At 39.9% G+C, this 22,768-nt stretch overlaps 1 protein-coding gene across 1 annotated transcript in view; it reads left to right on the forward strand.

Moving 5' to 3' along the window:
* Nucleotides 1-22,768, forward strand: part of Gpr158 (G protein-coupled receptor 158) — a 501,792-nt gene that overhangs the window by 394,122 nt on the left and 84,902 nt on the right. Inside the window, exon 6 of the mRNA XM_004859910.4 lies at nucleotides 20,036-20,145. Coding sequence (XP_004859967.3) covers nucleotides 20,036-20,145 — 110 coding nt within the window. The remainder of the gene's footprint in view (nucleotides 1-20,035; nucleotides 20,146-22,768) is intronic.

The raw sequence follows: 22,768 nt of genomic DNA on the forward strand, positions 1-22,768 counted from the left end.
AAAAATTTTTTCTCACATTATGGGTTGTCTCTTGACTCTGTTGGTGGTTTCTCTTGTTGCACAGAATCTGTTAGATATTATTAGATGAGATCCTAGTGTTGATTCTTTGTAGTATTTCTCATGTGACTGAGGTTTTGTTCATGAAGTCTTTTCCTACGCCAGTATCTTCAAGAGTTCTACCTAACCTCTTTTCCAAATGGTTTAGTGTTTCTGTTTTAATATTTAGATCTTTAATCCATTTTGATTTTAGTTTAGTGCATGGTGAGAGATATAAGTCTAGTTTAAATCTTTGGCAAGTTGAAACACAGTTTTTCTGGCACCATTTATTAAAGAGGCTATCTTTCCTCCAGTGAGGGTGTTTGGCTCCTTTGTCGAAGATGATGTGGCTGAGTGTGTCTGGAGTTGTTTCTGCATCTTCTAATCTGTTCCCTAACCCTTGGGTCTGTTTCTTTGCCAGTACCATGCTGTTTCTATCTCAGCAGCTTTGTAGTGCAATTTCAAGTTGGGGATTGTGATACCCCCTACCTTGTCTATGTTGTCTAAAATTGCTTTTGCTATTCTGGGTCTCTTCTTGTTCCAAATGAATTTTTGTTTTCTCAAGTTCTGTGAAATGTGCTGTTTGAATTTCATTTGGGTTTGCATTGAATCCATATAGCAGTTTTGGAAGTATGGCCATCTTCATTATATTGGTTCTTCCTACCCTGGAGCAAAGGATGTGTTTCCATTTTTCTGATAGCCTCTTCGATCTCTTTTTTCAGAGTGGTGTAATTTTCAGAGTAGAGGTCTTTGATTTCTTTTGTTAGGTTGATTCCTAGGTATTTCACTTTTTGTATGCTATTATGAAGGGAATTGTTTCTCCAGTTCTTCTCTCAGTGAGTCTGTTGTTTGTGTGCAGGAAAAGTATTGATTTTTGTGTGTTGGTCTTATATCCAGCTACTCTGCTAAATTTGGTTATTAAGTCTAGAAGACTTTTGGTGGAGTTCTTGGGGTCTTCTATATAGAGTATCATGTCATCTGCAAATAATGACAATTTAACTTCTTCATTTCATTTCTTTATTCCTTTTATTTCTTTCTCTTGTCTAATTTCTGTGGCTAAAACGTCCAGAACTATATTGAAGAGGAGTGGTGATAGTAGACATCCTTGTCTTGTTCCTGATTTTAGCATGTAGAATTTCTGGTTTTGACCATTTAGTATGATGTTGGCTGTTGGTTTATCATAGATGGTTTTTATCAGGTTAAGATAAAGACCATCTATTCCAATTTTTTATCATGAATGGGTGTTGGATTTTGTCAAGTGCTTTTTCTGCACCTATTGAGATGATCAAATTATTTTTGTCCTTGGCTTTGTTAATATAGTGTATTACATTTATTGATTTGCATATTTTAAACCACTGTGGCAATCAGTATGGAGATACCTCAAAAAACTAGCATTAAAGGTCCCATTCAACCCAACTATTTCCCTGTTGGGTATCTTCCCAAAAGAATTAAAAGCATCATACCACAGCAATATATGTGCACCCATGTTTATAGAGGCACAGTTTGTAATAGCTAAAGCTTGGAAACAGCCCAAGTGCCCATCAACTGGTGACTGGATAAAGAAGTTTTTTTAATAAAATGGAGTACTGTTCAGCCATAAAGAATGAGAAACTAGAGACACTTATAGCTAAATGGATGCACAATGAAACAATACTCTTAAGTGAAATAAATAGGACGCACATGTGTAAATACCAAATAGTTTCTCTGGTGCAAGAAAATGAAAGTATAAATAAAGATCAAAATGTATAATAGATAATGTGAAATAGGAAGAAAAGGTCCAAAGGGGAAGGGGAAGGGGAAGGAGAGGTTGGGGAAATAAAGAAGGGACTGGAAAGAGGGAAAGGAAAAAAAATAAGAAAAGGACAAAACAGAAACAAAGTCTTTATAAATAGGGAGGGGTGGAGGGGTTGACGGGAAGACAGGGGAAGGGGGAAAGAAATAAGAACCAGGATACATCATGTAAAGATACAAATTCCCATTGATGAGTGTCATCATATATTTGTGTACCTAAAATATACCAATAAACTTAATGAATTTAAAATATACATATAAGAAAAGCAAATTGTATGCCATCATAAGCAATGTAAACTTCAATAAAAAATTTAGAAGCCAATATGGTTGCTAAGCAGGGTTGGGATATTATCAGATCTGTACTTTAGATAAAAAGCTTCCAAAAAAAATAGAGAGAGTGGACCGCATAACCCGTGTTTGTTACAGGTCTATTCACAATATCTAAGATACAGTGTCAGCCTAGGTGCCCATCAACAGATGAATGGATGAAGAAAATATTATATATATATTATAAAATATTATGTATATATACACACATATATATGATATATATACACATATGATTATTATGCGGCCATGAAAGAAAATGAAATCATGTAATCTACAGAAAAATGGATGGAATTGGCATATATCATGTTAAGTAAAATAAGTCAGATTCAGGAAAGCAAGTTTCACATGTTTTGTCTCACGTGGAAACCAAAAAACACCAAACCTGACAGCACATTGAAAGAAGAGAGACTTTGGGTGATGGAAAAAGATAAGGGAGGTGAGAAGGGAGGGTTCAAGAGGGTGGAAGGTCGGTGGGGTTAAGGCACTGCATGTGCATCTATATGATTGTCACAATGAAGCTTATTAACCTGCACAGTTAATATGTGCTGCTAGTTGTAGTTTTACAAAGGATAGGCCTGGGATTTAGCTCAGTGGTTCTGGCGCCTGCCTCTCAAGTGCAAGGTCCTGAGTTCTATCCCCAGTATCAAAAAAAAAAAAAAAAAGGGTAAGGATGAGTAGACGTTTGCTAAGAATAATGAAAGAGCATCACAATGCAAGGCAATGAACATAAAGGTACAGTCAAGGGAGAAGGGCAGGCATGCCTAGAAGGTAACGTGGCCAGCCAAGTCACAGGCAGGACAGGAGGTAGGAATCTGATGAGTAAAGCCGAATGTGTAAGCCACACACTGGTCACTTGGATTTCATTAGCACCAGAGCTCACTCTACTTTTATACTGTTTTTAATACTGTTCTTGGAAGATTTTGGTAAATTAAGATAGTCTTAAAGTACAACTATAAATAAAATAAAAAGAGATAGAAAAAATCTCATAAGCCATTGCTAGAAGAAATGTACAAGGAATGGATGTTCAACAGTGAATTGACCAGACCCCCCCCCAAAATTGATTTTAAATATGCTGAGGGTTCAGCTGATATTAAAAAACACACATGTGAGTAGATGTTCACTGAGGGAGTTCTAATATTGTCTTCTGTCGGGTTTGGGATTCTAGGAATAGTAATGGCAACTTGTGTAGGCCAGTTGCAGCAGATAGAAATGCTGTACCAGAGGACAACAGCAGAAATGCTGCTGAAGAATCTGCCATGGGATGGGGCTGTGTAGGGGAGAGAGGAAACCCAGTAGGAGGAGGACATGGCGGGTGTGTAAAAGTAGGGAGATCAGTTAACAGACTGAAGACCTTGATTATATTCAATATCAGGGGCCATCATGTAAAGTCATGAGAAGGCAGGAAAAGTGACCTTTGTGAACGAGAAAGTGATTTCAATTGAGAATATTTCTAGTTAGTACCAGGGTCCGAAGCATGGCTAAGGGTACAGGCACCAAGGTACTAAAAGTGGAAGGCAGTGGGGTAAGGCAGGAAAGGAATCGGAAAGCACTAAATTCATAGATGAGCACAGGGATTGAAGGAAGAGGCACCAGCAAGCAATGCTTCTATGGATAAGAAATTATAAGAATTTATTCTATTCAGTGAGACTCCAAGGAGAAAGTCTGTGTCCAAATGTAGAAGAGAATTAACCATATGAATTATACTAATTTTGAAATACTTTGGTCCTGGGTCAATTAGTAATTTGACTTTTGCCAATAAGGCAACACAATGTTTGGTGACAAAAAAAAAAACAAAAACTGTGAAAATGTTGAAAATTTAAGGTAAATCCTTACCATCTTCAAACTGTGTTTTCTTGGGCTAGTCACTTATGTCCTAGTGTTTCGGTTTAGAAAAAGAGAAAATTAAGTATGTAATAAACAATAAAAAATGCTGTGTGTTTATTATTGGTAATGCTATGTGTTAAACAGAAATCTCCAGAAAGTAGAAGTAGGATTAAAAATATGTTGAGAAAATCCATTTGTTATTGCTTACTGGGAAAATCTGAAGAGCTTTTCTGGCAACCTATAGTTACATTTGGATATTTATTTTCAGCTTCTTTTATTTGAAGCTGAGTAATAAGAATGTGTCCTTTCACAAGGGATGGGGCAGTGAGTCAGACTGAAGCGAGCTGGCAAAGCACTCCCTCATCATAGGAATCTGATATTATTTATGGTAATTTGCCATTGAGAGAGTTTATAAGGATCGGGTGGAATTGCATAATGCTCACTTTAAACAGGAAAAAAAAAGGTTTCCCCTTAGTCTTTAAGGAAAAAATGTAGGAGGAATGATTACACTGCTTTAGTTAGCATAGTGCTTGTGCATACCTGTTTCTCATCCGTGGGAGCAGAGAAGGAAGGAATTATTAATTCACCTTTCCAGGCAAGGAGGAGATGGTCAGAGCAGATGACTCAAGGTCACCATTTGTTACGTGGCACAGAAGTCTTTGTGTCCCCAAATCCTATTCTCTTTCCACCGTCCCACTCTGGCCCCCAGGAAGTACAGCTGTCCCTTGGTGCTTACTGGGGTTGGATCCAGGGCTCCTAACCCAGGGCAGATGCTCATGTTCCTTACATAACTTATGCACATTCTCTGTGTACTTTGTTATCTCACTGGGCACAGTGGCGCACGCCTGTTATCCCAGCAGTCAGGAGGCTGAGGCAGGAGGATCACTGACAGTTCAAGGCCAGCCTGGGCTACACAGTAAGTTCAGGGCCAGCCTGAACTAGAAAACAAGACCCTGTCTCAAAAAGCAACAAAATATGTTCTTTCTAGATTACTAATCGTACCCAATACAAGGTAAATGTTATGTAAATACTTGTTATATTGTATTGTTTAGTGAACAATGGCAAGGAAAAGTTCTATACGTGTTTAGTACAGGCACAGTAGTTTTTTCAGTGTTGGGAATCAAACTCAAGGCCTCTCCCATGCTAAGCAAGCACTCTACCACTGAGCTGGCTGCACTTGCAGCCCCAGACACAAATGTTTCTCCCGATATTTTCAGTCAATAGAGGGTTGAATACCTGAGGTGGGACCTTCAGATTGGAGGGCTGACAGCATTTTCCTTTGTGTGTAGGGCACAGACAGTGGAACAGACAGTGGTAACTTCCCAGCTTGGTTGTGACTGTCATTTGATGACTACTACGTTAGACTTTTAGTTTGAGCTGTGGCTGATGGAACTTATTGTTTTATGTTTTGCTCTCTTTCTTCAATCAGATTGGGAAGGTGACAGGCTATTACTATGAATGTCTGGACTCTGCACGGAGAGATGTTTCTTCCCAGTGAATGTCTACATGAGACTATCCGCGGGAAGGGTGTGCGGCAGCGCTAAGTGAAGAGACGGGGTATTTCCAGGGACAGGGCTACCTAAAGACCAGGAGGGGTACAGAGAACAGGGGAAGGCGGGGGGGGGGGGGAGATCTGAACTTTTTTTTTTATCAAGCAACACTGAGACTTTATTTGCGGGAAACAGCAGGGAGAAGCGGAGACTGCGCAAGCTAAGGCATACAGCCCAGCTGGGAAGGCGGTGTCAGGCGAGGGCCAGGCGCCGCCATATATGCTGCCGAAGTCTCTATCTGTAAGAGCAGTGGGAATCCCAGGATTTTTTTTAAATGCAGTATCCTTTAAATGAAGATTCAAATGGTTTTAAATGACCATGTGAGTCCACAAAAGTAGTCCGGTGTATCTAACCCAGCCCTTGAGCCTCAAGTCTCTGGTTCCGATATTAGATTGGTTCAGAGCAGACTTTTATCTTCTCAGAGTTGTGAAAGTCCAAGACTAAGGTGCCATCACAGTCAGTGTCCTCGAGGTGCAGACAGCTGCCTCCTCCCTGTGTGCTCACATGGCCTTCATCATGCATGCACCCGGGGAGAGAGAAGGCTCTGACGTATCGTTTCATAAGAAAGCTAATCCTGTGGAATTAGAATCAACCCTTTGACCTCCTATAACCTTAATGGATTCCTACTAACCCTGTGTCCAAATCTGATCATGTTGAGTATCTGGACTTCAACATATAAATCTGAACTTTAAAGCAGCTTCTGCTTATAATCATTCTGTTAATTACTCTTTTCCCTTCTCAAAATGCTAAAGTTCAACTTTTTTTCTGTGAATTCTATTGCCCTTGTGTTTGTTGCGCGGTGGGGTTCTTAAGATTCGCTGGCTTCTCTTGAGTCCTTTTGTGTATCTTGCCTTCTCTGATAATGTCACCACATAGATACTGCACACTGTGCTTTCTCCATTCTTTCCCTTAGAAACCACTCTGCACACCCATTTTAAGAGCCAGACATTTACAGTCATCGTGATGAAGCAGTTGGGAATTCTTTCAAGCATTTTTAAATTCTTTTATAATAAAAGTGATATATCTCATTGTAAAAACTATCAATTAATGCCAAAGCATTTGAATTAGAGTAAAATCTCCCACTCTCTCCTTGCCTCCTTAATCCCCAGTCCATCTACGACGTAGTTTTTAATAGTCCCTTCAGTGTGCATACAGACATTCCTTTTGATGTAATGTTAACAATAAGATTTTAACAGTGCTCTGTGACGTTCCTAATATTTAACAATTTTTCAAAGATGTTTTCATAGCAAAAGAATGAGATTTACTTAATTATTTTAAATTTCATAGTTTTTCATTGTATGGAGAGAACCTGAACTGCAGTGTTTAACCTGTCTCCTATCAGTGAAGAATGGTTTGCGTCACTGTTTTTGCCCATGCAAGCAATATTGTAGCAATTGTTCTTGGGTGTATCTGTTTGCATACAGTATTTTGCATGCATGTATACATATAGAAAAGTTTTTTAGAAGTAGAATTCTTACTGCTTTTTAGTAATTTCCAGATACTTCGTTCCTCTATGCAGGGTTTAGTCTGAACTTTGGTCATACCAGTTCCTCCATGTGTGCCTTGCTTCTGTGCTGGAAACTAGTCCCCGCAGAGAGAGAGAGAAAGAGACAGAGACAGAGACAGAGACACAGACAGAGACAGAGACAGAGACACAGACAGAGACAGAGACAGAGACAGAGTGAGAAGAGCAAAGAGAGAGAGAGGTTGAGTCAGGGTACCCCGTGGCCCTTCTGAACCCAAAGTCCCATGAAGGAATGTATTTCTAAACCACCACAGGTGATTCTGATGCTCAGTCAGAGCTGGAAATCACTGGACTATCCCTGGCTCTAAGGTTTCCCATGATTATGCCTACATCTGCCTCACTCCATTTTTCAGTCTGTGAAATGTCACTTTTCAGAGTATCTCCCCATGAATCATTGCAAATTTAAAATATTCTTTTACCCATTTATGAACCACATTCTTTATCTTCAGTTATACTTTTCACTTCTTTTTACTTGAAAAGTGTTTTTACCATGTCAACAATATTATTCAACTCAACTCCTCTTTCTTCATACACTGAAAAAGTTGGCCATAGCTCTAGGGCAGCAGGCCTTCTACAACATCCAGTCTCCAGCAAAAACCACCACATTTCCCTCCTTCTCCATGTTTCCTGTGTAACAGCAGACAGGAAAGCATGGGTTCCACACTCACAATGACTTTAAACCTCAACTCTGCTTCTAGCTATGTGGCCTTGTGTATGTTCTTGATCTTAGCTGTACCATAGCTTTTCCTCATAAGTAAAATAGGGATGATACTAATTGCATAGTCAGTTTTCCATCACTATAGTAAAGTACCTGAGATTATCAGTTTATAAAACAAGAGAGGTTTGTTTTGGCTCACAGCATTGGAGAGTTTAGTCCATAATCAGTTCACCCTGTTGCACTTGGTCTGTGATTAGATGGAACATCATGGTGCAGATCACTTGGCATAGCAAAGACACTCAGCTCATGGTCTGGATTTGAAATAGAAAGGAAGAGTCAGAGGCTGGAGCCCTACTGTCCCTTCCAAAGACATATCCCAAATGATTGGAAGACCTCCCACTAGGCATCACCTCTTAAAGTTTCCACTGTACCTAAGAGTATAATAGTACTAAGTACCAAATACCCAATGGTACCAGGCTGGGGACAAAGCCTTGTAGAAATGGGCTTTTATGGGCTGATCCAGATCCATGATATAGGATACTGTTTCTGACTCCCGAAAAATCATGTCTGTTTCATAATCCAAAATGCATTCAATCCATCTCCAGGACTCACGGTGTGAACTGTTCCAGTACTGGTCCAAACTCCAAGTCCAAAGAATCTGAGACTATAGGCAAACTCAGCTATGAGCGCCTGTAAAACCCAAAACAGAGTTTCCACATTTCTAAGATACTGTGACACAGGGTAAAAATTCCTATTCCAAAGAAATGAGTAGGGAAAAAGATAAAGAGAAATAGGACCAAAGCAAAATTGAAACCTGTAAGACAAACATTAAATTTCATAGCAATATGTCAGGCATCTGGGGGCTACACCTGATTCTTTCTAATCAATCACACACATCAACACTGAGAAGATGGTGATCCGTGATGAAGTTACAAAAGATTACAACTTCCATATCCTTGGCTTTGGTGAGCAGGTTGCCATGTTGGAGAGTTCCACTGCAGGGAACTGAGCAGCCTTGGCCAGCAAAGAAGAAGGGGTACATTTCTCCAGCCCATGGGGAGCCGACCTCCCCAGCAAACACAAGAGCCTAGAAAGGTGCTCTTTCCCAGTTGAGCCTTCAGATGGAACTCCCACTCTAACCAATAACCTGACAGTGGTCTTGTGAGAGACTCAGGCCCCCAGCTCCTGGATTGCTGACCTGCTGAACCTATGGCTAAGAAATGAGTATTATTTTAAATGGCTATGGTTATTTATTACAAAAAATGCATAACAAACACACATTGGTTCCCCTGCCTCTATCCATCACGTTTCTGCTTCTGCTGAAGGAAGCTTGGGTTGCGTTGCCTGTCTCACTGTGTACTTCCTTCTCAACTCCGCTGCAGAATCTTCTTTTCTGTTCATATTTGACAGTGTACATAGAAGGCTAAAAAGATGGTTAACTCAAAAATATCAAAAAAATCAAAAATAATTCTTACACCTTAGCAATAAATTGCATTTCTCCATTGTTCTGTGATTTATTGAGTGCATCCACAAACAGTTTCTTCATTAAACTGTTGCAGAAATTAACATCCAGAGAGTTCAGAGGATTTGTCTAGGGTTGTCTGTCTCATTAGTGGTCGGGCCTTGCTGGGAGTTTAATGCAACTAACTCAAAAATTCCTTGTTTTAAAAAAAAAATCCTTGTTTTAGCCGCTGCATTGTGCTACAGCCCCTCTCTTTCTGACCGGTAGAGAACTAATATATTTGCATTCATTCAAAAACAAATTTTATTTAATTTTAATATATTTTTTGTTTTAGCAAAGCTCTCCCTTGCCTCATTTAGATACAGTTTTATTTCTTAGGCCAATAAATTGATTCTGTGTGTATGTGTTTATTTAGCTCTAAACAAGGCATATCATTCTGCAGCAATCAAAACAAATCTTTTAATGGTGTCTGTTACAAATATTTTGTGATCTGGATAAAGTTGTGTAAAGCCTTCTAGTTTCTAGTGGTCTTTCACTGCTACTCTGTCAACTCTTGTACTGTTTTTTGTCTGTTATAAAAAACAGAAGAAGCCTAAACCAGTAAACCATTGAACGTATTCAGAGCTCATTTGCTTCTTATCATGTCCATTTCCCAAGAGAGATTTTTCACCTCTAAGAGTTATTGTAGCTCACAAATAAACTACATCTTTAGTCACATTTTAGAGGAACTTCCAAAAGTTTTAAATTTATGTTCCTGTTATCATCTTGGATCAAACTGAAAGACTTAGTTACTGTTCTGTCGGGCTTCCCTCTTGTATTTCGCTGATGTCAGCCAGCCTGTGCTGCTGGAATTGGCCTGAGCACCAGCTGGATCCACATCCCCTGGGAGTTTGTCACAAACACAGAATCATCAGTTTTACCCCAAACCTGCCAGCACGGTTTGCTTTTCTGAGATCTCCTGGTGATTCCTCGGCACAGGCACATTTGAGATGTGTGGCTCTCAGCCCCTTTCCTGGGAGAGATATGGTCCCTGTGCCCACATAGGGCACCACTTTTTGCATAAACTACACCCATCCCTCAAGTCACTTTACTGTCATCTGAAAGAAAATGGCTGGGATAAATACAGACTAGACAACCAAAGTATTGAAAGCACCCTTGCTAGTGTGCAACACACAAACTGCACCATCACCTGCAGAGGCCCTGCCTCGCTGTGCATTGCTTCACAACAGAACAAAGCAATTCCTAGGATTATTTTGCCCTAGACATACTTCTATTATTTCTAAAAGCTGTAAATTTATTCAGCTATTCAACCTTAACATGTGGTACCTAACAAAATCACCTTATCCCTAAAGCTTAAGAACTGATGCTAGGGCCGAGAATTTAGCTCAGTGGTTTTGCTGCCTGCTGTGCAAGCTCAGGGACCCAAGTTCAATCCCCGGCACAAAAATAAAAAGAACTGATGCTAGTTTGACAGCATCATGAGACAAATATATTTTTTTACTATTTGTTGAGCTCTTGTAGTAGTTTCTTATTTTAAATTAACTTTTTTTCCTGATTATATTAAAAGTACAAAATACTAAGACATGGATACATACCTGATACTATAACGTACTATAAAGAATACTATATTATACTAGAAAGATATTATGAAGAATCATTGTCAACACTGTTGACATTGTGAGATGGTATGGACATTACACATGTGCACAGAAATAACATAGTTCATTCATTTATATTATTCTAAATTTTTCTTATCATGCATTTACAGTAATGTTTTGAGATAAAGCCTAACCACTCATTTTAGAAAATATCAATATTTTTATAATAAGAAACACATAATGATCTATTTGGATCACCAAACTCCCCATTCTCCTTACTATAGTCCATATTTCTTGTGTATTTTCTTTCTCTGAAGAATATGGGGTTTTCTCATAAGAGCATGTGGAGAGAAAACAGGAAGCAGAGTGATAGCTTTAGGTTTTTATTGTTGTTTTGCTTTTTTAGTAATTACGAAGAACATAAATTCTTCATGAGCTTTTGAAAACATCCAAACAGGTTTAGATTTATGTTCCCATTATCTGCGTAGATCAAGCTGATTTTGTTATCTATGCTGTCTTCAAAGGAACAGACATTTTTTCTAGGAGCTTCTATGTGTAGCCCCTTTGTGCCATGTTTCCTACAACAAATTCCCTGTGTGAGGAGAGGGCGTGGGCAGGGAATCGGTGACACTTCTGTCATCACCTTGCTGCGCCTCTCCTGAGGAGGCTTCATGCCACATTTCACAGTCCTGCTTCTTGGACCTACAATCCTTGAATGGACTGGGAAGAGAGACATGGAGGGGGCATCGCGGTATGGACTGGGTGGGTCCATTCCAGTACTGGCTAGTGTAGAAACAGTTCCTGCACAATCAGGGCATGCCCAAAGGTGATCTCGCTATGCAATTCAGGGTGGCCTTCAACTCATGGCAGTCCTCTTGCCTCAGCCTCCCAAGGGCACCACAAAGTCTATTAAGGAGTATGAATGAAAACTTTTCCCACTTATTTTTGGGGCTGCAGAGCATCTGACTCAAGAGAAAAAGGCCTATGGCATTTTATTTAAATTATGGTAATAATAAGCTTGATGTCATCTACAAAGAACTAAGACTTCAAGAGCTTCTCATCTTTGCCATTAGTTTTTGGAGGTATAACCCCTTTGAATTTCTCTATGTTTTCAAGGGTATTATATTGGGAATTTTGAAGCAGATTTACCAGGCACATTGTATCTACCATCACAATAACCCCAAATCTCTCTCTCTCTCTCTCTCTCTCTCTCTCTCTCTCTCTCTCTCTCTCTCTTTCTCTCTCCGTACCAGGGATTGAACTCAGGACCTTGTGCTTGTGAGGCAGGTACCATTACCATCTCTTTCTCATTGGTTCTGAGTTATAAGTTTTAGACTATAGTTGGGTAAAGATACAGAACTACAATGATAGCCCCTCACATATGTAGTGACTGCATGAACTGCCTTAACTACATTTTGGTTTTTGCAGTTTTTAATCCACTTTTAGTTAAAAATTTTAAAGGCATGCATTTTCATCCTAAACATTTCCTTTGTACAGAATAGTATCTCTTGGCAAATGTAGAAAAACTAATTTTAGAACACACTGAAGGGCTGTGAATAAAGGCCCTTTTAAGATAATCTTGTCTGTAAGTACTTTTAATGTATATAGTTTTGCCGAAATGACTCATTCTTAGCCTCCTACTTCAAAAGATAGCTAAATTAGATGGATTCAATACAAGGTTTTAATATTAGATACTTTCAAGGATTACTTTGGTGTGTTGTCCTCCCCTGAGATAACACACAGGCTCTAATTCCTCACCGTTCAGCATGGATGGTCGCTTAGCAAACTATCTTCGTCAGGAGTAGTAGATGTGGGAGAAAGAATCCCTAAATCCCCAGACATCAACAAAAATCCTGCAAACATCTGTTACCTTGCTTCCTAGTACCCAGTAAATTGTTTTACAAATAAAACTGTTCTTACAACCCTTGCTAAAACTGCAGGGACTATTATGCCTCATTCACCCATAAAAGTGATTTAATTCACAACCAGTTTTACTGAACTAAAGCAAATCACACTGCATGAGCGGGTTAGCAAAGTGGAACTGCTGTGATCAACACTATTGCTCACATTCTTCAAATACCAGGCAGGAAACATGAGCTTGCCACCTTTCACTTGAGCAGCTTCGGGGAGGGCACCAGACTCTGTTGGCCTCTGGCCAACATGCCTCCAGAGCGTTTCTCTTCAAAAGCCTTGGGTCTTGTGTCTACTGAGGACCAACAGTTTCTGTCTCTGATCCTCCTTTGTCTATTCTTGCTAATAAGTTGTTGCATTCTGCACACATTTGAGAAGCCTAATGAATAGTCTTATATTTGTTTGTCCTGTCCCCAAGCTCTCCTAGTTCTGTTGAGTATCCAGAGTGTGCATGATGAAACAGACTTCAAAGTGTGCTTTAAAGCATCACATTTGATGGGGTACGACAGTAGTCTGGCAGATATGCTGGTACAGGAGGATGAGGTTCAGAAATCTGTCTCCATCACAGCAGTGTCTTTTAGAAATTCATACCCTACAGTATCCCATAACTACAATCAGCTGATTGAATTTTGTTAGCTTATGGAAAAAATGTCTATGGCTTACCAAAAGTCCTTAAAATGTCTGTAAAAGTATGTTAACTGTCTCCCTTAGGCCTTACTGTCAGAGAGTAGAGGAACAATCTTCTCGGCAGTGCTAGAGGAAAAAACATCGATTTGGTGTGACGCTTTCTGCTGCTCAACCTGAATAGGTTTTAGTTGTTTTCTTCGTTGCTGGGACAAAATATCTGACACCTGCAACTTAAAAGAGGAGAGGTTTATTTTGGCTCACAGTTTGTAGAGGTTTCAGTCCATAGTCAGCTGAATCTAAGGCATGGCATTGCAGACCGGAAACAGAGAGCCGGGGGTGGAGAGGGGATACACCCTTCGAGGCCATGCCCCCAGCGCCCACCTCTTCTGACCAGACCCCATCTCACTAGCAAGTCAGCTGTCAGCCCCCATAACTCAATCACCTTCCTAAGCTCCTCCTTTAAGTGCATTATGGTCCCGGGGAACATCTAGATATGAATCATAACCATCTTTTTTGTCATTCTAACATAGGGTGCCTTATTTTACAGGCCTTATCTGTTGTACCCAGTATTCATTCATTCAGCACCTATGTGTGCTCCTCAGGCCTTAGGCTATGGGTGAACTGAGTGACATACTACATCCTGCTTCCCACATATTCGATACAATATCTTAGCCTCTAGCATTGCACGGAAAATGGAGATAGGTTTCCCCTGGAATATGTTCTTTGAAATTATGTCTTCAGGAATCCTTCAAGTAAAGGAACTTACTGTGGTTTCTGATGTAAAGACTTGACTATTTTGGTAACCAGGGGGAATTAGATACCCCATTAAAGTTTACTCTCTAGTTCTTTAAAGTGAAGATAGTAAAGATTGCCCTTAACCCTAACATAGGTAATATATCTAGCAGGGTGATCAGCATGTGTGTGGACATGGGTAACTGTTAGTCCATCTTCTGCTGCTACAGCAGAATCCACAGACTAGGTAACTACAAGCAATAGGAGTTCCTCTGGCACACAGGTTTGGATGATGGAAAGCCTAGAACAAGGCCCTGGCATCTGGCATGGGCCTCCAAGCTGCATTATATCATGGCAGAAAGGCAAGCAAACACTCACTAGAGAGAGAGAAAAACCAAGCTAACCTCATCATTTTATCAAGAGCCACTCCTATGATGACCAGCCCCAGTCTCTCTCCCATAATGACCTCATGGTGACCATGCGCTCATGGCACACTTGTGTCTTATAAGGCCGACTTCTTCATGCTGTTACAATGGCAATTAAATGAACTTGAGCGTTGGAGTGGGGAGCAGTCAAACCCTAATAGTAGCTACTGTTAATGTGAAAATGACAGCTGTTGGTGTGATATCAGTAGAGTTATCATCATTCATAAATTATTCAGCATAGTGGCTTAGCTTTTTTACATTTGTTCTACTAAGGTCTGTTATAAAATCCTATCAACTTGGGATTTGGGGAAGAGGATGTATTTTATAGTTGTTTTGTTAAGCTCTATGTTTACATTTGTTATATTTAACAAAAAGAAAAGGTTAAATATTGGGATTTGAAAGACACTGAGTCTCATTTTGAGTTTTGTTTTCCTCTCATTACATAGCACCTTAACTACTAAAACCTTGATCTGAACTGGAGATTGTACAGGTCTTTTATACAGGGATAGCCAGAAATGAGCTTACTGTGTTTTTCCACCTTCATTTATTCTCTCCTTCCCCTCATCACTTCCTTTTCTTTCTTTTTAAAATCCCAGTCCTTGCACATGTGTGTATTAGTTATGTGTTATTTCCAAGTACTATTGTAAGGAATGGACATGCACTTAGGAATAACTTAGTTTTAACCCTGCCCATATGTCTCTTATAAACTAGCTAGGAGGAGATGTGATGGCAGTGAATTACAGGGATTATTTCAAGGCAGAGCTGATGCGTGCAGGGGAACCTTAGTGCACAAGGCCAGTAAGCAGCACGGAAACAAGACGGGGAGCTCACCTAGTCTTGGGGCGTGGGACAGCCAGGGATGCCGGCCCCTGGTGTGAAGGATGAGGCCAAGAAGCTTCTTGTTAGAAGGACACTGATGCCTCAGTGGTCAAGCTCAGTTTTCTCCCAGTTCAGGTTCGAACACTGAAAAGTTGGAGAACTGAGCATACTTTTCCCATAAGAAATAAGGGGACCACAGCATTGGTTCTGAGGCCCAGGCATCGCACAGGCCCTGTATGTTGTCTGGCTGAGGGTGGCGCTTTGACGGCAGCGTCACCACTGTGTCTGCAGCAGGCTGTGGTCTGATCACTCTCAGCCCATACAGGTTTTTGCAGGTCAGAGTTTTGCTTTGACTGTGGAGCACAGTTACAAACCCTGAGCAGATATGTTTCAAACTTCACTGTTTGAGTAGTGGAAAGCTCGATCTTGGTGCCACTGAGAACCGGGGTATCACTGTGCCACCATTTTCCTCAAACTCACACATCCTTTCCTTTTTTCTGTTTCATTTCAAGCCAGATGACCCTTCTCCAAATCGCCCGGGCTTAAAATGTTCACGTGTCTTTGACATTTGATTCTTTTCTGCCTCAACAGATGATCAGCTGCCTGGTGTTTCCTTGATTCAGCATCTTCCTTCTTCTCTTCCCATGAATGATCAAGTTCCCTGCCTCACACATTAGTTATGCTCAGCTGTACCTTCTCCCCGTAGCTTTATTTTTTTCTTTCATTCAGCAGATTATTCAGTAAGCCCTTTCCACTGACTCTCGGCATCAGTTTCATGGAAGTAGACAAAGCAAAAGAAACGCTTCCATCTCCCCCCATTTAGTATGATGTTGATTATGGGTTTGTCATATATAGCTATTTTCTTTGGGGACTTTTTTTTTAATCATAAAGAAAAGTTGAATTTTTCAGTGGGTTTTTTCTTTTGGCGTTTATTATGATGACCATATGGTTCTTTTAGCCTCAGTTTTATTTATGTAGTGTATTATGTTTATTGATTTATATATGTTAAACCAGCCTTCTATTCCTGGGAGGAAACCAACCTGATCATGGTGTATGATCTTTTTTCTGTGTTGTTGAGTTCTGTTTGCAGGAATCTTATTGAGCATGTTTGCATCCATGTTCTGCAAGGATATTGGTCTGTAGTTTTCTTTTTTTGTTGAGTTCTTATCTGGTCTCAGTATGAGGGTGATGCTGGCTTCTCATAGAAAGAATTTGGAAGCATCCCTTTCCTTTATTTTGTGGAAAAGTCTGAGGAGCATTGATGTTAATTCTTCTGTAAAGTCTGATAAAATTCAGCAGAAGATCAGTGGGGTCCTTGGATTTACCTAGTTGGGAGAGTACTTATTACTATTTTAATTTTACTACTTGTTATTGATCTGTTTATGTTTTTATATCTTTGAGATTCAATTTGGGGAAATCACGTGGAACTTATCCATTTCTTCTACATTTCTCAACTTATTGGAATATAAGTTTTTAAAATAATTTCTAATAATCCTCTGGATCAGTGGTGTTGATTGTAATTTAGCCTTTATTGTCTCTAATTTTGTTAATTTAGGATTTTTTTTTCACTTGATTTTGTTAAGTTTGGCTAAAGATTTATCAGTCTTGTTTATCTTTTCAAAGAACCAATTTTTTGATTCATTGATTCTTTGTTTTGTTTAGTCTCCATTTCATTAACTCTGTTCTGATGTTTATTATTTCTTTCCTTCTACGGCCTTTAGGTTTGATCTTTTTTCTAGGACCTTGAAATGCATCGTTATCATTAGGTTGTTTATTTGGGATCACTCTGCTTTTCTAATGTGCCATATAAATTTCCCTCCTAGAATGCTTTCATTGTGTCCCACCGATTCTGATACATTGTGTTTCTATTATCATTTGATTCTGGGAATTTTTACATTTCTCCTTTAATATCGCCAATGACTCACAATCATTAAAAAGTGTTTTATTCAAGCTCCATATGATTGTGGAGTTTCTATGGTTCCTTTTGTTATTGGTTTCTAGCTTCATTCCATTGTGATCTGACAGGATGCATGAGATCATTTCACAAACTGCTTGCTGTTTTTTTAAGGCTTATTCTATGACTGAAAATATGGCTCATTTTGGAGAAAGTTATGTGAGATGTTGCTGACACTCTGTAGGTATCTGATAAGTCCATCAAATGTTGTATTTTAGTGCCCAGCAATCGCCCTGCAGAGGAGGTTGAGTGACTTACCAAAGATGTAGGATTCTGTAGAAAAGGTTCCCACATGTCCTGCATTTTTGTTGACCTTGATGGGCCAGGGCCAAAATATTGGCTGTCCTCATAGCCCAGTTACCTTTCTAGTTTTAGTCTCCAAACTTTAGTTGTTGAACACCCAGAAGAGAAGATCAGTGACATAAGTATTTCAGTAGGAGCAGTGAGCTTAACTATTATAATAGTTAAAACATCAAGCACTTTTGAAGTATAAAGAACAGTTAGAGGGCTGTTATTTCTTACCAACCATGGTGGTTTTAGTAGTTGAATCCCTGCAGAATGTTAACAGACAACAGTTATGTATTATAGAGAAACTTAAGATCAAGAGCTACACATAGTATTTTAGCATGACAATCATGATGATATTTTCTTTGTAACACTTACATGTCCATCTTAGTATGGAATAGTCTTTTAGTGAAACACCTCCATCTGACGAAAGTGCTAGGATTCTTTACCGGGATCCACCAGATTGACCTTGTAAACAACTCATAACTGCTGAATGACTTCTATGATGGATTCTGAAGTTCCCTGGGACTTCTCCTTATCCTCCCTGTGGAAGGCTATTGCTAGCTCTTCCTGGTGGAAACATCTGTGGGCTATACTCATAATATTTCTGTTGATCTTATTGTTCGGCCCATGTATACTTAACTGTCTTTCTGGCCTTGTCTCCTCCAGACTCAAAGCTATACGCCTACCCATGATGGAAATGTGTGACACCTATGGAGGACCTTTAGATAGACCTTCTGAAGGGTATCCCTGACTGTCAACCACAACAACGACACCCTTCAGCCTGAAGTAGCTCGAGCAGTCATTGCCCCTTACCCCCTCATGGCAGTTCAAAATACTTCTTCAGAGGGGGGAATATTATAGATAGATGAGCTAGGTAGAAATATTATAGGCAGGCAAATAGGGCTAAGTCCTGGAGAAGGCCAGGACAAAGGTGAAACACACCACAGCACCACATCAATTAGACTTCCTGGCTGTACGCACAGAAAGGGACAGACCAACCCAAGCCAAGGGGATTCGCTGGAAGGTTATGGGGGCTCTTGGTATTGTAGACAGCGAAGTTAGATATAGAAATTACAGCTGGTTGGTTATACAGGGCTGGGCCTTCTGCATGGAGGACAATTGTGGCCCAAGGCACATTCACTGAAGGCCAGAATTATAAAAGGAGAGAAACTACACACCCTTGTGCTTCCCCTGGGGATAAATAGCAGTGATCTATATTCTAAATAGGTATCAATCACCTGGGTGGGGGGGTCAAGTTCTTAACCCAGCCTCTCCAGGAAATATCCCTGACCCCCACCCTTACTGAAAATCCTCGTGTGCCTGCAATGTGACTCGCTTCCCAACCGGCCACCATCACCTGAGTGACTGCACCTGTGACCTTAGTGGATGATCACGGCTGGGGCCCACCTGTACCCATGTGGGTTTCACCCTCTAAACTCCTCTGTAAAGTGGGGTCCCAGGCTGCCCACTCGGGACCCCTCCTGCCCCCCAGGAGCTTTCCTATCAATAAATATCTTCCTACTTAAAAAAAAAATAGTTGCATTTTGAAGATAATGTTTTCTTTTAAAAATTAGCTGAGATATATCATTGAGTAAATATTTAATCCATATACATTTTCCGTTTGTAAAGCATATGAAATATATAGAAAAGCATGGCCTTCTCCAGTTTTACATTTTGAGTCATAGACACAACCGTAACTATAATATGAGATATGGTATAAAAGGTACCCAGTCAAAAAGTGACTAAAGGAATTTAAAAGAAGGATGACTGAAGTGATCAGAAAATAATTCATTGAAATAATGGTGTATAATTATACTGCTATGAAAAAGGTAACTTTTGGAACAAAGAACAAATAAATCAACTCTTCTAATAACTATTCAATACTCAATATTCACTAACTGGTTTTGACTGTTTGCTCCATTCTGTTACATTACACTTCCAAATAGTCCGGGAAGCAGTGGTGTTATTGTTTCATCCTGACAGAAAGCACACCGCTCCTCCCACCCTGAGTGACACTTTTGGGCACCGCTGGCAGCTGTGGGGCAGGGCTAACACTGCCCCTCTCCTCCAGTCCCAAGAACGGCCTGCCTGCCTCTCTGTGTCGGGGCGTGCAGTGTGAGAGAAGTGATCTAGTTAGGGCTCTCAGACCGGGAAAGGTAGGGCTACACGTGGAGGTGGGACGCGTGGGCTCACCGCAGTGGGAACCAGCCCCCCGGCCGGCCTGTGCAGGGAAGTGAGGAGAGGGAAATTTGCACCCACTAAAGACTTAGTTGACAGAGGCTCCTCCATGTTAGAATTAAAGAATTCATATTCTAATGAAAGTAATAGAGTCTCTAATTCTTCGATCTGAACAATGAGCAAAGTAACATTTCAAATAATGATTTGAAAGCGTGTATGCTTAGATCAAAATGCACATATATAAAACAATCAGCTCATGAAGTACTGGCTGTAGTCTGTGTCGTCAGCTGACCCTAAAGGCCTCTTTCTTTCTGTCTGCACCCACAGGTTGTTATTTTGTACTTTGAGCCAAGCACACTCCGCTGTGTCCTCCTGAGATGGGCCCGCCTTCTGGGTTTTGCCACTGTGTACGGGACTGTCACTCTGAAGCTGCACAGGTATGGTCACCAGTCTTCGCTCCCAGGAAAGGCTCGGACTTGGGGCTTAGCCTGCAGCTGTGTCCCAGATCGGTCACTGAAACCTTTGAATTGTAAGAAATCAGATACAAGATCATCTATAGTTTTCAATTTCAAAGCAATATGTTTTAGATTCCCTGGGGGAACCTTTAATGAAACTGAAGTCTGAACAAGATGCCTTACTAAACTGTGTCATTGGTTAGTAAAATGTGACATTGCTTCTAATTCTGAAAAAGAACACCATTAGAATATCAACTGTTATTTACTAGCCAAAACCAGGAAGGAGCCAGCCGTGGTGGCACACAGCTGCAGTCCCAGCACTCAGGAGGCTGAGGCAGAGGGATCACTGCAGGCTTGAGGCCAGCCTGGGCTACATAGCGAGACCCTGTCTCAAAAACAAACAAAAACCAGGAAAAAATGGAATACAGTACAGCTGAAACAATGATTTGTATCTCATCTATCACAGAATCCTGTACGGGAGAATTCAGCAAGCTACTTATTTCACAAAAACTACTGTCCTCCATTCCCAAATTCTATGCTGATAATCTATCTGTGAGGTTAAAAAAAATACTTTAGGCTTTCCTTCTTACCTAATATGCCACAGTGATTATCAACCTTGAAAAATGGAGGAAACTGTAAATTCCCTCATGCTTAGTTTCAAAACTGTGCAAATGTTAAGAAGAATGAGGCAATAAAATAAACTACCCATTTACAAAAGGCAGGGATGGCTGGGAAATATTCTAAGGTTTCCTCTTGCCTCCTGTTTCCATATTTAAAGAAAGTTTCAGTAATGTGCCAAAGAGCATTGCAAGAAAACATAAAACATGCCTGTTGCATGTTAAACTGTAGCATCTACAGAAAATGCTTTGTGTCGGTCACCTTGGAAGCTGTTTTGAGAACCACAGTAAGCGGTTCATGCTTTCATGCTTATTTTTGTATAAGTGTTTCTCAGTGAGTCTTCTAACATTGCTCATTACAGAGGCTTACTTAGATGACATAATATACATTTGTCTTATGCTAAATGTCTTCCCTTTCAACCTTTTTAAAAATGTGGAAATGATCGACCACACAAGAATTTTCCTCCCTCCCTCCTTTCATCCCTCTCTTCTTCCCTCCTTTTCTTTTCCCTCCCTCCCTCTTTCCTTCCTTTCTTCTTGGAACTGAGAATCATTGAGAATGCTCTAGATATCTTTTGGGAGCCAATGTGAATACCCTTGACTCTGAAAATAGTAAGTTATAAAGATTATTGGATGGGACTTTGGGAGGTCCAATTTAGATCTTAATTTAGCCTCTAATTTTAAGGAATCATGGGCCTGTCTTATAAAAGAAAGGATTAGACAAGTCTATAACATTCTTTCTGGTTCACCCTTTATTCAGTCCACATCGTAGCACATTTTGCTACTGTGTCCTGTTCTTCAAGTACCTCCCAGATTTCCATTCCTTATGAGATTGCTATTTGTCAACTGATGTTCACCAAAGGAAAGGAGAAATCAAACACAGCATACAGTGGGCTGTACACCTTCTAGAAATCCTGAAACAGGGCCCCTCTTGTGACTTAAAAATGGCACCTTTCCCTACTGGTCTACATATAGTGTATATTATAATATTTTCACTCCTTTACAGTTCTCTCATACAGTTGTCTTCACTACTTTCCTGAAATGAGTCTTCAGTGCTCAGCACAATAGCTGACACATGGGAAGTGGTTAGTACATTTTAGCAGATGTCACAAAATTACTTCCACTCAGGTTTTGTTTCAGTCCTTCTCATTATTTCCATGAGAAAGATTAGTTTGGAACTAGTAGGTCTTTAACACCTGTCCAGCAGCTGCTAGTCTTCCTTTGGAACAAAGAGCGGATCGACTGCAGGCTCAGAGCTTTTCATTGCTATGGTATCTACTTAAGATGCATAACCTTTGTTTCATTTTTTGCATTTTTGTAGTTACTTTCTATTTATGGAAAGTGTTATCTATTGGCTTTTCTTTAATGTAGCAATATAAAGTTTCCTTTAAAATATTTTCAAACCAATAAATAGAAACTAATTTAAGAAAATGCTAACTGATACACAGATCCAGCGGAAATCTTGAGGGTGGCATGCAGATGATTGAATGTAGAAAATTAGCTTACTTCATCATCGCTTGTTTATTTTAAAGACTTGAATTAACAGTGTTTTCTCTCTGTGTCTCTAGAAGTCATTGCAATGAATTACTCCACTGAAGGCTTAAATCAAGTGGAAACTATTTCTAATTTAATGAGCTGCATTATTCTTATCCTGTATGAACCATATGGCTTCATTATTATGTTCTGGATTTTCCTCATATTGCTTAAATTTAAATGATTATATTATTGTCTATAAAGTGAATAATCAGCATCCCAAAGAAATATGAGCGACTTTTAGGAAGGCCTGATGTGCCCACCTTGTTATTTACCATCTTTAGTGTTGCACTTTGACTCTATCAAGTATTCAGATATTTGTTGCATGAGAAGATGGGTGGATATTTCTAGGAAATGGAGCACTGAGCGGTGTTTTAGGGTGATATCTCTTAAAGTCAAGCAACATGTCGCCCCAAAGAAGGGACTTCTAAGCTTTTCTAGTGACAAGATGAAGA

Source organism: Heterocephalus glaber, unplaced genomic scaffold, assembly GCF_053883595.1.
Source record: "Heterocephalus glaber isolate CG9 unplaced genomic scaffold, H.glaber_assembly_v1.0 deba00000768, whole genome shotgun sequence".
Taxonomy (NCBI): domain Eukaryota; kingdom Metazoa; phylum Chordata; class Mammalia; order Rodentia; family Bathyergidae; genus Heterocephalus; species Heterocephalus glaber.